The sequence below is a fragment of the Manacus vitellinus genome, unplaced genomic scaffold (genome assembly GCF_001715985.3).
Source record: "Manacus vitellinus isolate BGI_N305 unplaced genomic scaffold, ASM171598v3 scaffold_3_pilon, whole genome shotgun sequence".
Lineage (NCBI taxonomy): Eukaryota > Metazoa > Chordata > Aves > Passeriformes > Pipridae > Manacus > Manacus vitellinus.
In genome coordinates this window covers 35,249,901-35,264,261 of record NW_021940535.1, presented here as the reverse complement: position 1 = coordinate 35,264,261, position 14,361 = coordinate 35,249,901, and the positions used below count along the sequence as shown (strand labels likewise).

The following is a 14,361-nucleotide window of genomic DNA, read 5'->3' as shown; positions in this document are numbered from 1 at the left end:
GTTGGATATTTCAGAGTGAAGCATTCAGGTCCCTTCTTCCCTGAGGGCAAATCCCTCAGAGAATCTATACCCTGGTCTGGTAACATCTCACCTGACATGAAAATAACAAGGTTACATGTCTGAGCTGAGAGAAAAGCTTTTATTTCTGCTCAAGTGACAAATGTGTGCTCTAGAGTTCAAGCTGCTATGAACTATTTCTCAGACTGTCCCTGTGCCCCTTAACCGGCTGCTGTGAAACATCCATGAGATGCATATCAAGGACATTCACATGCTTTGATGGTAAAGAGAGCAGCACTTACATTTGACACCATGGGCCTGATACAGTTTGCTTCAGACACTCTTCCCAGAACCTTTTTCACAGTTATAAGGTGATCAAAATGACTGACTTGAATAGCCCCTCCTGCCACACATGACAAAAATTTCAACTGGTTTGATTTAAAATATTTGCATCTGATCTTTCCAGCTGCTGTACTGAAGGAAACCCACTCTTTAGGCTTTTGCAAAGACAGAATTAGTAACTGATCTTAGGAAAATGCTGTTATTTATGCTTAAAGATGTCCTAGATAATTTTAACTTGGATGGAAAGTTCTAGTGCAAATAATTCAATTTAAAAATGGTTATGGTTCTGAAATAACACTTTTCATCTAAGGGGCTTTTAATAATGAGGATAGATTTAGAGTAGATTTGGCTAAATCAGTAAGCCAAGGCCTCAAGAGGATTATTCACTAGAGGAAAGCTTGAATCTGCAAGGTGCTTATTCCACTTCTGCTCTATTTTAGGAAGCTTAATATGGGCAAATATGTTTGGGGGCATATATTGGCCCTTTTAGAAAGAACAAACTCTTGGTAACAGTCTGGATGTTGCAAAGATGGAATGCCAATTGCATTGCTTTCCTTAAAAAAAAATAAAAAAACTCGGGAGGCTAAGAGGGCAAAGGTCTCTTAGTGCAAAATTACACCAGTGACAACTGTCACTATCTGAGAAGACACATATTTCCTAGAGCCGTCACCTACCTTATTAAGCAATGTGCATGTAGGAGCTGACTGATTTATATATACATCTCTATTTCATTGGGAGATCACTCACTTGGCTGCTTGGCTGTCAGTAAAGCTTATAAATTTAATTGTCTCTTCTCTGTATAGTCAAAATTTGCACCCACTATTCTTTTTGTCTCACATATTCAGTATATGTGTCAGATAAAATGTTAAATAGTTTGTTAGTTCTTCAGAGAGGCATAACAGAAACAGAGGTTAGATTGAGATACTGAAGCCATTGACTGCCAACAGTTGTCAGGCATCCATTAGGATTGCTGAAAAAAATATCACACTGCAGGTCAACAAGGGAGCTGAGGCTCAGATTTTCTGAGCCTGAGTCATAGCTCTGTTGTTGATTTCTTATGTTGCCTTTGACAAATTGACGTTTGTTCAGTTTTCAAAAATGACTATTCCTTTTCAATATCTGTGTAAGGATGCACAGAGTGTGATCTTTTGAAGTCCTGAGCAGTTGTTTTGAGTTGTGGGTGCTACCATGTTCAGAACTGGCTTTTTATGTTGCAGTCTGACTATTAAAGACATAGTCATGTTCTCTATGAGAGCTAAGGATGAATTTATTTCTGTTTCTTCAACAACAAACTTCTGTTTCTTCTGTTTCTTCTATTTCTTCTGTTTCTTCTTTCTGTTTCTTCTTTCACCTCCCAAATTAATACATAACAATAGGGGCCAGAATTTTCTTAAAATACTTGCTTCTGAACCATTCAATCAATGTCTGAGAGCTAGAATATGGCTTTTTTTTTTTTTTTTTTTTGTAAACACTGAACACTGGCAGCTGATATGGGAACAGTGGCGATTCTGTATCTTAGAGGATTCAGCTCCTGTTTAAATGCCTAAATTTGCATTTAATGTCTCTGGCTCCCAGCAGTCTATCTTTATTTATTATCCATCTTACTGATTTCAGATTGGAACATACTGAAAAAATACCAGAATTCAGGAGACTGATAAAATGATAATCAAAGCTACAGAAGTGATCAATTAATCAGAAAGCAGAAAAAACCAAAACAGTATCTCACAAAAATTTTTACTCTCTTGCATAAATCCTCATCACAAGAATGATTCCACTTTATCCATTGCACAGTATTCTATAACTAAACCTACTCAACAGAGCAAAATTTTTCAGAATCAAATCCAAATTATACTTCATGCTAGTAAGTACTAGTTTAGTACAGGCAAATGTTTATACTGCGTCTTCCTTGCAGTTAGAGTCAGTTTATGTTTACTGAAATGTTTCACCATGAGCACCACAACTGGAAAACTCTGAATCCTTTCATTTCTCTAACTCTGATTTTACAGGAACAGTGCCAGTTCACTTTAACCTTTGTGGACAGGATTTTTCTAGCATGTGGCTAAAACATACCCATGAATAAATCTGAAAACCTTGCAAATAAAAGAGATTTCCACAGATTACTAAATTTCTGTTCTGCTATAATTATTTATGAGAATAGGGTTTCTTCTTTGGTTAATGAACAGCATCTGCTAACCAGACAGGCAGTAATATGGAAAGATCTATAAATCATTCCTTGCACAATCTTCAATGAATACGTAGATTTTAGTCAGAGGAAAGCAAAACCACCAAATATATGTTTCCTAAGCTTTCTATTTGTTGTCTGATTTCCTAGCAACTAACACCAAAGTGGGTAGTTTTTTTAAGTTGTTTTGAGGGAATTCCAGGACCTTTACACTACTAAAAAAGTATCTCCCCTTTCTTTTTTTTCCTCAGTTTAACTGCAGGGCTGAAATTTCCAAAATTACTGCATGAAGGTCGGCACAAATTGGGTATATGCTGTATGCAGTTCAGCTGCAAGAAACTTTTCCACAGTGCAGCTGTCTGCATATCTGTCCACATACAGCAAGACCATGTATTTCTGGGCTGAGAATGTTCCACTAGAAACAGAATGGTTTGGGATTTTTCACTATTATTTCAGTGAGAGCTGAAGTCATACAGCTACTTATGGGTTCTGCTTCTACATTTTTATGTACCCCTAAAGATCACATTTTTTTATTTTGCTGCCATAAACAGCACAAGTTCCATTTATTTGAATAGAAGCAAAATCTCATCTGATGCTTGCAGACAAATATAAACATTGGGAGAGTTGGGAGAAGGTTTATATTCATGTAATGAATCAAAGCTTTTTAAGCATTTCAGAAAGTTATTCTATTATTATTTTTGTTTTCTTATTTTGGTGTTGCAATGTAGCTAGTAAGTTTAAAGGTAGGAACACTTTTTTTAATCCCCTAAGTATTTCTGTAAATACTTTGTTAAAATCCACTATCTGTATTTTCAGAAAAGCACAACAGAACTGATTCTTACCTCATCCATATGAGGAAACGTAATATATAGACTTTCTGCCAGCTGGCCAGAGGTTCAGAGACTGTGCTTCTGCTCTGATGTGGAGGTTTATGGCATATGCACTTTAGTCAAAACAATTCAGATGTGAAGTTCACATATTTGCAAAGATCAGTGAGTTCTTTTTTCAGCTATTTGTCAGTGAACACTTAGGCATAAACTCAAGCAATTCTGATCTGTTTGCAAACAATTAATAAATGATTGGCAACATGAGTTCCCCACATTCATTATAAGAAATGAATCACAGAGACCTAAACTTTACCATCATTTTATTGGAGCACTTAAGAAGAATCACTTCATTTTAACAAAAAGCCTTTTCTGGGAACATTTGTAGTTGGAAGAAAAGAAATGGGACTTTAAAAACAGTTTGACCTTCTTACTCATGTGCTTCACATACCTCATCTAGAGAATATTGATTGAGCTCAGAGAAAATATAAACCTCTCTGGAGAGGGTGTGTGAGTAATCTGAATGCTACCTACAATTCACAAGGAAGAAAGGTCTGTGTCTCAAAGTACAGCACACAAGCTTTCCACTCATCAGAGCCATTTCGAGTTTAAATAAAAAACATGTCTTTTGTGGCTATCAGGAAACTGTTAGTAGGAGAAGCTGAGTCATAACTGCCTGTTTAGTTTTAAAATGTTCCCAGCTTTCTTCAGGCTGAGATAAACAGCGATTGGCTTTGTTCTCGCCTGCTGAAACTCCCCTGCCTCCCTGTTCCCACCCCCTCAGGAGCAGAGACATCAAGTCTGTTTGTTGAAAAATCATTCTGTTTTCCAAGCTGGCAAAGCAGCTTTTTCCTCCTGAAATCTGTCCTAAGTAGCTGTGTAAATCCGGCTGGTGAGGGGAAAGAAAGCGAGTAACTCACCTGGCAGTTCCACTGTAAAGCTCCTCTGCTGCTGACACCTTTCTTTCTCCAGTTATAAAACCTCAACGACTTGATTTCTTTTGAGAAAAATTAGTCCATCTTCTAATGGCACTGGGGGAGAAAGGGGTGGTGGGTTACACTGAGCTTTCTTCCTCTCCATCTCTCTGATGAAATGTTCATGGATATCAAAGTTTCAGAGACTTAACATTTTTCAGTGCTGGCAGGCCTCAGGGAAGGAAGTGCACTACCTTGTTCTGTGTCTCTCCTAGGGACTGAAGGCAGGATTGGTTTGAAATACACTTTAAATCTTCTTTAGCTCTTAGATTGAGACACCCAGTAGCTTGACAGTTTAACTTTGTGGCTGCAGGGCAAACCACATCAGACTGCAGTGAGGTGGGGAAAAGGAGAAGAACTAAGCCTGTGCCAATTCACCGGTGAGGTCCAGTTCAGCTATGTAAAGATTTTCCTGGGTTATAGCTAACTATTGTTCAACTGTGAGAGCTCTTCTGTTTAAAAGGTGGTTTTCCAGTGAGTACTAGGTGTTGGACTGACAGAGATCAGTGTTACATTGTTGGCATGGCTGGAGTCTTCTTCACATCTGTATTTGGACATCTCTTTTTTAGCTTAAAATAACTTCTTATTACTTTGATCCCTTTCAGACCTGCTGCTCTTTCCCCTCATAGATTTTTATTTTGTAGTCCAATAGCCAACTGTGATAAAGCCAAACCCAAGTTTTCAGTAAGGACCTGAAAGACCCCATGATAGAGATGATGGCAAATGCTTCTGGGACTTAGCAGTCACAGAAGGTGTTAAGGAAAGTATTTTCATTTAACTAAAGATCTTGCTCTATAGCTTCCTGAAGTAAAAAAGAAAGCAATAGGCAGAGCAATGACCAAAGATACCTTGTTCAAGCTGCAAATTATTCTAGACTTCGAAGAGATTAGATGAGTTTTGCATATATGTGTGGATTAGTTGAGCAGGTCAAAGGGGTAATTTATTTGTTTTATGTTATAAAATATGTCCTATAAATAATGGTTCTGATACAAACGCTATTTATCACTTCTGACATACTGCAGTATTTGCCTCTGGACATATAGAGCTCATGGTTTGTTAGATGACTTTATTAAGTATTTGGGGGCTTTTTTGCATGTGACAGAACCTTCCCTCTGGAGATGAAGCCAGAGAGATTGATGGAGTGTGGGCATTACTTGCAAAGCTCGAGTGACCCTATAAAAGCTGTATGAGCAAAAGATAGTGCCTAAATGAAACACCTGGGGGCTTGTAATTTAGAGAAGAAAAAAATGGTGCTGCAAGGCAGAGCAACACACTTGTAAAACCAGATCAAACACTTTCTGCATGTGACAGATACACAGCCACCCTCTTGGTTTCTCCACAGGTGAAGTTTTGCCATGAATCTAGCTGATCTAAGTCTTCTCTGACACTAGGAGGGCTGCTATACTTTCCCACCCTGCTGATGCTTGCACTTGGGGACTGAGTCAGGGATAGCATCTTCAGGAGGCTGGTGCTGCACTTACAACATGTCCATAAAGCAATGATGAAACTGTAGTCTCAGATGTTCAGCTGCTTTGTGCTGTCAAATCAGGGCCTGCATTTGATCCATTGCTTTGCTGCTTTTCTTTTTTTTCAATCTAGCTCATGATATGCAAGAACTTAGTCACCCAGGGGGCTGGGGAGTGATGTTAGGAAGTAATTTCTTATCTGAAAATAAAAATATGTAGCTTTTCAAACACGGCTTGTCTTACAATTGCACAGTTCCAGTTGAATTAAGAAAAAAAAAGAACATTACACCCACCAAGTGTCAGAAAGCCAGTTTATCCACTGTGACTTGGCAGCTTGTAATCATGCTCAGTAGGCTGAGGGAAATTGTATTGTCTTTAATTTTATGATTTCTAAAGCAGTGGGAAATGCATTTTTACAACAATAGGAAGCCTTCTCCATGATAACTTAACTCGTGTATTAATTGAACTAAGTAAGAGCTGAGGATGGATCTGATTCAGCTTTCTAGAACTGATAAAGTTCAAGGCCAATACAAAAAAATGTCACTTCTTGTGCTCTGTGTCTCAATTTGTTCAGCTGTCAAAGCAGATGCTGAGGTATGGTATAAAACTTACTGCATAGGCAGCGCAAACAGGGCTAGCCTGCCATTCTTTTCCTGGGTTCCCTGTGATAGATCAGACCCTCCAGCCCAGAATACACATTTGTCTATGGAATGGATGCTACTGCCTGTCCTTACTCCAGAGCTCCTCACTGACAGGCTGCTTTGCTGTGTTGTCAGGCTGTGGAGGAGAACTCTCTGGCCCTTCTGGTTCATTTCACAGCCCTGGCTACCCCAGCAGATACCCAAGCAACAGGGAATGCATCTGGTACATCCACACAGCACCTGGCAGCAGCATTCAACTCACCATTCAGGAATTCGACATTGAATATCACCCAAACTGCAGCTATGATGTTTTGGAGGTAAGAGCATTATATTTACTCTTCTAAAATACACAAGTTACATGGATTTCTGTCTGGAACAGATAATCCCAAGAACTGCAGGAACAGAACAAATAATTCTACTCTGGCTTCCCATTTCTACTGTGGTTAGTTAAGTTTCACAGGTATTGTCACAGAAGCCACAATGCTCTTATTATTTCTTGCTTTTATGTCTTTGGTGTCTGTATATCATAGTCAATAATGATGCTAGGCACTGTACTCTTCCTAACAAGAGACACAACTGTTTTGAAACAGTCTTAAAAAGTCCATCTTTTACAAAGAATTAAATGTGGGGTGCTGTGCCATGGAGACAATTTCCCAATGTAAAGGAAGATAATGGATCGCTGTGTGGATAACTAAGGTGAGACTTTGTGTAGGACCTTCCAAGGAAATGGTAATATTTATAACCTTGAGTGATGAAAACTATGAAGAATCTTTGTACTCAGAAAAAAAGAGTAAAAGAAGAGGAAGTGTCCTAGTCATGTTAGTGTGGTGGAACAAGGAGAAAAGGTACCCCTCTAAGGGTGTACTGAACTGTAAGGGCCCCATAAGACTGGATGACCCTGTATGACATCTTTTTGCTCATGTTGGGAAGCAGATAGGTGACCAATCCCAGCTAATGGAGTTGAATACACTTTCAGTGCAGGAAGACGGGATAGGAAGTAATTTCAGGAAGAAACTCTTTAGAATTACAGATTTTCTAGATTGTTCTCACTAGAGACATTTGAGATCACTAATGCAAGTAGAGTTGTTGGGAGTTTTGTCGATGTTAATCCATGGGTGACATTTTAAAGTTTTTATAATGAGCCCAAAAGATTAAGAGATCGTGTACCATTCTGCTGGAGTCTTTCTTCTGCTCTTTTCCTGTTGATGTGGTGTGTCACCAGTATAGAATTAGATAGCTTTCTGTCCAGCAGCCGTACCTACTCACTGCTGCCCATTCCCACATTAGTAGCTTTGATTTCTCCGGCCTGTGCTACTTAGTGCACACTAAGCAGCATTGTTCATGGAAAACTTAACCCACATCCTAAGGCAGGTCCTGAATATACAGCTTCCAGATAGATAGATAGATAGCTAAACATTTGTATGAGTCAAAGAGATGTGTAGCTTAACTCCAGCTTTCTGGCTCTAAAAGAGGCTTCTCTAGCTTAGCAATGCAGTGGAAGTCTTGACCAAATGGACACTGTGCTTTGAGTATCCTATTGACTTTGGGATTTCTGTAGGATGTGGGTATAAGGAAGTTGGTCCATGAATTCTCCATCGATAGCATTGGCAAGTATGGCTGTGTGTCACATTGCTGACACCAGGGACTGTGAGGTGATCTGTATTTTCTGGTTTGGGTATTGATGAAGTCTGTTGTATTGCATCTTCATTGTTGTTTGTTCCCAGAGTTATTAGATTGGAGTTAATCTGCCTGTAGGCTTCAGTTGTGTCTCTGTTGACCAGAGGAATCCATTAAACAGCAATCTAAGTCTGCTGTGCATGACCACTTCTTGAATAGTCCCAGAACAATGCCCACATCTGCAGATTGTCATCTAGGAGCTATCATGATCCAGTAAGAGTACAGGTGGCTGCCAACCATTTGTTTGACAACTCTTCGACTTGAGAGGGAGGGCTGGCCTAAAACCGAGTGCATTGCTGGACACAAACTGCTTTAAAAAGCTGATTAAGAGGATCCTGCAGTTTTCTGCTATGTATCCCCAAGCAAGGTATTCACCTTAGGCCATAGGTTTTCTTTCTTTACCATTTGAAGCCTAGTTGCTATGCTTTGCTTCTTCTCGACCTTACTCATTCATCTGCACAGACACCCACCTTGCTGTTTGAGCTCCTCTGCCTTCCTGCCCTCAGAATTGGCATGACTCTGAGTTACTTGTCTCCTGACCTTGGTTCATCTGGTTCCCAACACCTGGCTCTGATCTGCTGACAGATAACCTACTGTAAATCAGCTTACTGGGGAAAATTGGTTCATTCCTTAGTGCGGGATCAAAGGTCCTGCCTGGCAGTGTAGAGCTTGCCCTGCCAAGCTGAAGGCACTTGGTGGAGCTTTATGTACCTTTCCACATGCATATTTTCTTCTTTTATTATAAAATTACACATTCACAGCAGGATTGACATAGTCTGCACAGAACAAATGATGACTCAGATTTAGGGTTAACCATTTTCAGAAGCTGCTTTATCTTGTCATCTTCTTTCCTTTAGTTGTCTACATAAGTCCAAGCTGAAAACTACACACACATATTTGCAAAGTGTTAGAAAAAAAGAGGTTCCTAGTGTGCTTTTGATACAGTGTGTTTCAGTGATCACTAAGGTTCCAAATGTCTTTCAGTCTCACATTATCTTCCCAAGAATATCCTGTCTACCAGTTCTTTGGGTTTGGAAGTCTGATTTTTCTCATAGTTATTGTTCCAATTTCACTTTTCCCTTATCTCTGAGTAGTGAGTTCTACCGCTTCCTGCTTTCTTTCAAGTCAAACAACTTTCCAGTTGTAATAGAAAGTCAAAATCAGTACAAAAGTAGCTCTGCAGTCTGCTGTCCCTCCATGTCCCATTAACTCTCTCTACTACCTGAAATAAGCCATCTTGTAATAAATATTTCCCAGTAATCACAAAACTTGCTCTTATGGATGCATTTAGCTTTTGGTTAGAAACACCCTCATCCTTTTGAGCTGTCAGAGAATTGTACAAAAATTCTAAGAGATCTTTCCCATTGCAGCCACTTTCCTGCTAACTTCATTTTTATACCATAATTTCTTGAACATTTCTCTCTTGCACATTTGTCTGAAGCATGCTTGTTTTTGTAAAATGCAGCATCTCCCTTCCCTTTCCTTTGACAATGCCTCTTAAACAAGCTGTCCTTTCCATGTCAGTATATCAGAACTGCTGTATGTTTCACCAAGACTGGTGAATATTTTTTTTTATGTGAAAACCTCGAGTTATCCCCATGGGTCAAGTGTTTGATACATTCTCCTTTAATCTTTCTCCCTGTTTCTTTTATGACACTGTTGCACCGTCTTTTTTTCTTCCTCATCAAATTCTCTTCCTTTTATTAACATCCAGAAGCAAATTTTAAGTTGTTCATAAAGATGTTTCCTAGAAATGTTTCATGGAAATAGGAGCCATTATTTTGGACACAATGAAAGAGTTAAATAATTTTTGTAATGGCTTCTATTGAAAAAACACACATAGAGGAAAATTACCATGTCTGCTTCGTTAAATTATGACACCTTCTCCTTAGTACAGACCAGATTGTTATAAATATATCTGTCTCACCAAGATGTAGCTCTGAGCTGAAAAGGAAGGAACACTCTCAATCTATTGCACTTCCAAGTCTTTATTAGATGCTTTGGTCTTCTCATTTAAATATAAAGAAACACCAAAAATTACCAAAGTTCTTGATTCTTTGTCAAAGCCACGCTCTCTCTTTGCTGGAAGTTATATCTGAACAGGGATCAGTGTTATTCCCAGAAAATCTGTGTCATGAGGGTGACCAACCACATAAAAACAGCTTTCTGTTGCTCATAACTCTGGAATGCTGACTGTTAACAATAAATGGAGCTAACGGGGCAGAAGCAAATGATAAGAACAGATTAAAACCATGGGCTTTACGTCAGTGTCCTGCAGCACTGTTATGCCATCCAATACCACTTTATCTCTGGATCAGGTACTCTGGTCAGACTAGCTGGTTTTGTTTTTATTTTTATTTTTGGTTTTTTTCAGCTCAGACATCCTATGACTCTTTGTGAACCACACCCTTGAATTCATTCTTTCCATCCATTCTCTTTTCCCTCTTTTTTTTTTTCATGTGGTAACTATTGGTTTTCCTCTTTGGGGCCAAATATAATATTTTATTGTTTTTTGTCATGGAAACACTTGAATTTGTTTTTGTTCCAGCCCTTGTGAAAGCATCTGATTAATTGAACTGGCCTAAAGGAGAAAAGAAAATAGACTCCTAACTGCAAAGAGCATGCCTCTGACTGCTTTTTATTTTGAAACTGCAGAAAGCTGTTGCTGAACAGTTAACAATGTAAACGAGACCCACAAACCTCAGATTTCCATCAATATTTCTTCCCCATCCTTAATTCCTTCCCAACAGGTCAATTCTAAATGTTCAGCTCAGGCCAAGGTAATTTCTGAGGTAATGCTACAGAAATCAGCAGGGCTTATGTCAGAGCTGGGTTTGGTTCCCCTGTCCATGGTGTGCAGATGGCCCCACAGAGCACCAGGGATGATGTGAGAGGCTGGTCCATGAGGCTTATTAGATGCATGTTAGAAACTCCTGCTGTTTCCTCTGTCACATAGCTTCCCTAGGCTGGTTTAGATGATTAAGAGCATGTGTTCCAGCTAAATCTCATGCTGTGGCTCTTACTCAGGGAATATACCACAAACACATTTTAAAATTCACATTTTGAACAGACTTCTGACAAATGCAGCTGTCACTGGGCCTCACGAGCAGCCAAGCAGTAAGATTTTTCTGAAGACACTGAGTTTCCAGTGGACAAACAGGCTTCTTCCTCAGACTGTGACAGCTTCATTACAGATTCTGAATCTGAGCTGCGATTTCATCCATACTGACTTCTCTTGAATGCCCTGAGACGATCGATTGGACAGAGGAGCCATTATCTATTCAAGTCAGGCAGCCTCTCTGCAGAATGCAAAAAAGTGCTGTCTCAGTCAAAATAAATATGTTTAAGTTATTAAGGCTGTGTTATCAGCAAAATGCAGTCTTTGGAACACTGAACAGACTATGATGTTTATAAAAAAAATCAATTCCTTATTTCTTCTGGGGATGCAAGCTTCAGTTTCTGAGATCTCACATTAATCTGAAGTCTCTGAATATTTTTCCAGTTAAAACCCAATTTTTTTCTCTTAAAACTCTAACATCAGAGCAGTGTCAGGTCCTGTGAGCAGATAGTGAACATACAGTTAATCAAATTATGTAACAATGCGCTACACTCAGCCCTGGAGGTGGGGGGACTAACTCAGCTCTTTGTTAGACTTGCTCAGATATTTAGCTTGTACAGAACCCAAACTTCTTCTGGGGATAAAAAGTATCTGACAGAGCTTATTAAAATAATGAGTTTTCCCTCATCTAGAAGTGATCAGAGGAAAAAGTGTCACAGAGAAAGCTGTTTCTTACAGTACTGTCGCTTTTAAAGAGAGATTCATGGATTGCTTCTTTTGACCTTTTTGATGTTTACCGGACTAATAAAATATTGGAGCAGACTTGAGATGCTACTGGTTGGAAAATTCTGATGGGTTTTGTTGCCTTATATTCCTGTTCTCTGCTTTTTGGGGGGGGTTGGGTGTTTTTGTTTGTTTGTTTGGGGGTTTTTTTTTGGGTTGGGTAGTGGGGTTTTTTTTGTTAGAACTTGCTGTTCTCTAGTTTAGCTTTAGGATTTATACATAATATGTACTTATACAGTGAGAATCTTTCCATTACTATTTCAATTGCTGAAAGACAGTGGCACACTTAATTTAGTGTATCTCTTTCCTGGTTTTCACATTTGAGGTTACTGTCAAGGTGCCTTTTGCAGCTGCTGCCCTACCGGGGACATAAAAATGGAAGGTAGTAGACTTTTAGTATCAGGTGGCATTTCATTTGCATGCAGGAAGACAGGAAAATTCAATCATTGAGGGCTCTTAGCACCAAAATCACATGTCTGGATTTGGAAATGGCACTGAGCATGTGTGTTTTCTTCTGCTTTGAGGCAGAAGACTAGGGAAGCTGAGCCAGTTCCACGAGTTATAAATGGGCTCAAACTGAAATCCTACATCCCTTCTGGGAAAACAAGAAACAGAATTAACAATCCTTCAGCACTGCCACCTCATTCACTTCATTTGGTTTAAAAATGCATTATAAGTACACAATACTGCTGATGATGCTTAAGAGAGAGATGGTTTTCTGGGGCAGTCTCTTCTGAGTAGGAAATAATTACTCTTTGAAGTCAAAACTTGTCTTCTGTGGCAAATATATATGATATATATCCTTGCTTCCAAAGAGTATTATTAAAATGTAGTTTACTTGACCAAAATCCCATCATTTGGATGTTTATACTGCCCTTGAAGTCAACAAAATTGCAATTTTTTTTGTTTTACCAGAAGGAATGATGAAATCTAGCCCCAGTATAATAATCATCCTTAGTAATGTCTCTGAACATCAATAATGCAAAACATCAGCACAGATTCCTGTGAAGAGAAGGAGTTTGTTTGCACAAGCATGCAAAAAAAATCTGCATTTACATGCCCACAGAAACAAGGTGCTAATCCTGAAGGTAAGGGGAAGAGGAATGTAGCCCAGTCCCCAAACAGAAACTTCTATTTAATGCAAGACTATTCTGAAATCATCTAGCATTTCATACTTGGTTCAGTCAGTTGGTTCAGATACCAAGTAAACCTGCAGAGAAAATAACTCTATTATCTGCTTTACATTTAAAAATGTCTAATCAATACTTATAGATTGGGTTGCTTTTTTCCTTCTAGCTAAACAGTTTTCATGTACTCTGTATGGCAAACGGTCTCTTTGGAAAACTTTGACAGTATTTCTTCCATTTCTAGGTCTATGGTGGCCCGGATTTCCTCTCTCCTAGGCTGGCCCAACTGTGTGTTTCAAGATCAGCACAAAACCCACTGCGAGTCTCTACCACCGGCAATTCGGCCATTGTCCGTTTCAAGACAGATGCAGCAGTGACAGGGAGAGGTTTTAATGCCTCCTGGCAAGAAAATCCAGGTGGTGAGTATACTGATTAATACCATGAGAAAGTCAAGAAGTCAGAGAATCGAGGATCAGCCATGCAAGCACTCAGTCAAACAGCATAGGACTGAAAGCTGAAGGAGGATGTGGGTGTTACTAGATTTGGTAAGAGTAAGAGATGCTGAAAGACACACAGAAGAAAAAATTGTCTAACTAGCTGAAATCTAGGCCTATTTATGTATTTTTTGTGGGTTTCTTCTCTACAAAATTAATCAAGATATTCCTGTAATCAAAAAAAGATATTTGCATGCTACCAGTTCTTCCCACCCACTTACCCATACAGAGTCCTTTATTAGCTGAATGATGCTTTTGGTTTTAAACAGTAAAGTGAAAGATATCTGAGAATGTGGCTTACCTTGGTGAACTCGGTGGACTCCAAAAATATTTGGCATGATTAGTAAATACTTGAACTCTATAAGGTTCATCTACACCCCATGTGATTGTTCATAGCCTTACTGGTAATCAGTAAAAAAGACAGGCTTAAAAGATTCAACCACGTGTTGAATGAATTCTTATGAAAAGGCCAATTATCGGAAAATAATTGCAATGAAAAGTGAGGAGAGGCAGATTTTAATTCTTGAAGTTTTGCTTGATTAAGCACACTGATTCATTAATTTGTCAAGGTTTATACTTCTCATCTCTCACAAGTTTTATGAGAAAGGCACAAGATTTTTTTGAATAAAAGTACTCTACAATAGTCCTTTGAATTAATCCCCTTCCAAGATCTAGCAGCTTATTTTTATTACTTAGGCCCCCTGAAGCTTTCTCATCCCTTTACAGCGTCTTGCCTCTTGTACTTCCACCCCCCTCTAGCCTCTAAAATACCCACTCACTAGAATGCAATAACAGT

At 39.0% G+C, this 14,361-nt stretch overlaps 1 protein-coding gene across 1 annotated transcript in view; it reads left to right on the top strand.

The window, feature by feature from the left end:
* Positions 1-14,361, top strand: part of CUBN (cubilin) — a 143,453-nt gene that overhangs the window by 58,070 nt on the left and 71,022 nt on the right. The window contains exons 29-30 of the mRNA XM_018075753.2: positions 6,562-6,743; positions 13,316-13,490. Coding sequence (XP_017931242.2) covers positions 6,562-6,743; positions 13,316-13,490 — 357 coding nt within the window. The remainder of the gene's footprint in view (positions 1-6,561; positions 6,744-13,315; positions 13,491-14,361) is intronic.